The following is a 2318-nucleotide window of genomic DNA, read 5'->3' on the forward strand; positions in this document are numbered from 1 at the left end:
AGGTGACTGGCGACCACCGGCACACCTCTTCACCTCTGCCAGGAGCCCAGTAGCTCCTCATCCTCCCTGCTCCATTCCCTCAGTGTGTTTGGGGAGGGGGTTAGGATGGGAGGGGTCAGGGAGAAGGGATTCCAGCAAAGGAATTCAGGACCCGGGAGGGACTAGGGTACTCATTAGAGGAGGTGTGCCCCAAGCCAAAGTTGGCCAGTGCTCTCGCAGAATGACCACCTTGACCTGAATGGGGTGGGTAGGTGGTCTGGAAGAGAAGCGGGTCTGCTAGCTGCGGGAGTAGTAGTTGTAGTCGTCCTCGCAGCCATCAAAAGGGCCAGGCGGGCTACAAGGTTCGCCGCTGTCCTTGCCCTGCACCTCACGCAGGCGCACCGCGTCGTACAGACCCTGCGGCGGTTCATCAAGCAGCACATCGCGCTCGGAACGCGAGCGCGTAAGGAGGCCTACATTACGCAAGAGCAATAGGACCGGTGCGTAGAGCAGGTTGGCCAGGCCCATGCCAAGGCTGAGCTGCTCAAAGCCGAGCGAGTGAACGATATGGCCTGCCACTATGGGCCCGAGCGCGTAGGCCACAGAATAGGAGATGTCAGCTATGGCATAGACACTGCCATAGACTGATACGTGGCGCACGTCCACCAGAAAGGCGAGCGTGGGAAGGAGAGCCGTGTCCACTAACGCGATGCCGAAGCAGAGGCCGCAGAGCGAGACCACTAAGGGCGCGAAGGAGCGGCAGGCAGGTACGACGCAAGAGCTCACTCCAATGACCGCTAGCCCGAGAGCGCCATACAGCCATTGCAAGTGTGGATAGCGCGCCGCTAGGCGCACGGTGAGATAGACGCCTAAGACGTGCGGCACGAAAGCCGGCAGCCAGACCATGCCCATCTCCCACTCGGATGCCGCCATTGTGTGCTTCATCCACGTGGCTATGGTGGGCTCGAGGAACGCAAGGGGAATGTTACAAGTCGTGAGTGCGCCGGCTACCACCGCGATGTAAGGGTCTAGCATGAGGCGATGAATAGGTGTGCCCACGGGTAGGTTGGCCCGCGCCCGAGCCGCAGCCGAGAAGGGCTTAGCCACCGCCAGGAGCAGGAGCGCGTCGAAGAGCGACACGGCGGCGAGCACTAGAAAGGGTACACGCTTGCCTGCGAACTCGTAGAGGATGCCCCCAAAGGGTGGCGCCACTAGGCTTCCAAAACTGATGAAGGCCAGCGCCACGCCCAGGGCACGACTGCGCTCGGGCTCCTCGGGATACTTGTCGGCGATCATGGCAATGCCAGACGTGTCCGCGAAGGCTGAGCCCAGGCCTTGGAGACTGCGCGCAGCGAAGAGTGTGGCATAGTCTTCTGCAAAGGCAAACATGACTGTGGAGGCGAACATGACGCCCAGGCCAATAAGCAGCGGCACGTCGTAGCTCATGCGATCAATGAAAGGCCCGCTTAAGGGGTTCACCAGAAGCTGCAGGATGGCCTTGGAGGCGAATAGCACGCCTATCTTCACATCTTCACTTTCTGTGGGGTAGCGAGGCCGCAGGATTGACCGAGCCGAGCCGGCAGCCGTCGGGGAGGCGGAGGTGTTGGTCAAGTAGGCGCTGGCATTACCCAGAGTGGGCGGCGGCAGGGTGGGTTCCCACACCTCAGAGACCTGGGTAGGGCTCTCGCTGCCCCCGCGCATGTGAGCGATATAGTCGGGAACAATGGGCACGATGACCATGTACAACATGTTGTCCAGTAAGAGTGCGACGCACACGATGACCAGCACCAGGCGCCGCTGCCTCTGGGGCTCTTGCAGCGCGGCTCCCACCGCTTCCGACAGCTTGGTGGCCGCCGCCCGGGCCTGAGCGGTTGGCGCGGTGGGTTCCATGCCCCTACCCGCTGCTCTTCCTAAGATGCCTCCACCGGAGTCGGGTGTCGGCGTCCCGCAGTGCAGAGGCTAGGGTAAAGTATTTCGGGGGCGCGGTCCTAGCCGCGTAGCGCCCCCTGTGCTTCAGGTGGCCGTGGGGTTCATATCCCCGAGCTCAGAAAAAAGCAAGGATTGTCCCGCGCGGCGCCGCTGCTCTTAGATGCTCCAGGGACCAGTTGCCGAGTGTTTCGGATGCAAGCGCGGAGGCCGACAAGCCGAGGGACTGAGGCGGGAGACTGGACGCGCGGTGCCCAGAGAGAGCAGGAGCAGCCCCTGCCGTGCAGAGAGGCCGTGTGCACCCGCCCAGGGGCATGCTGCCGCCGCCCGCCGTCTCTCCAGCCCTCCCCGTGCGTCCGCACTTGCCTCTTCCTCCACCACCGCCTCTTTTTTTTTCTCTCTCTCTCTCTCCC

General features: G+C 62.6%; 1 protein-coding gene across 1 annotated transcript; it reads right to left on the minus strand.

Annotated features, from left to right (window-relative positions):
- Positions 1 to 276: 276 nt before the first annotated feature.
- Slc18a3 (solute carrier family 18 member A3) lies at positions 277 to 1869 on the minus strand. The gene has a single exon (XM_052191632.1). The coding sequence runs from the start codon at positions 1867 to 1869 to the stop codon at positions 277 to 279; it is 1593 nt and encodes a 530-aa protein (XP_052047592.1).
- Between the last annotated feature and the right edge of the window lie 449 nt (positions 1870 to 2318).

This window comes from Apodemus sylvaticus, chromosome 8 (genome assembly GCF_947179515.1).
Source record: "Apodemus sylvaticus chromosome 8, mApoSyl1.1, whole genome shotgun sequence".
NCBI lineage: Eukaryota > Metazoa > Chordata > Mammalia > Rodentia > Muridae > Apodemus > Apodemus sylvaticus.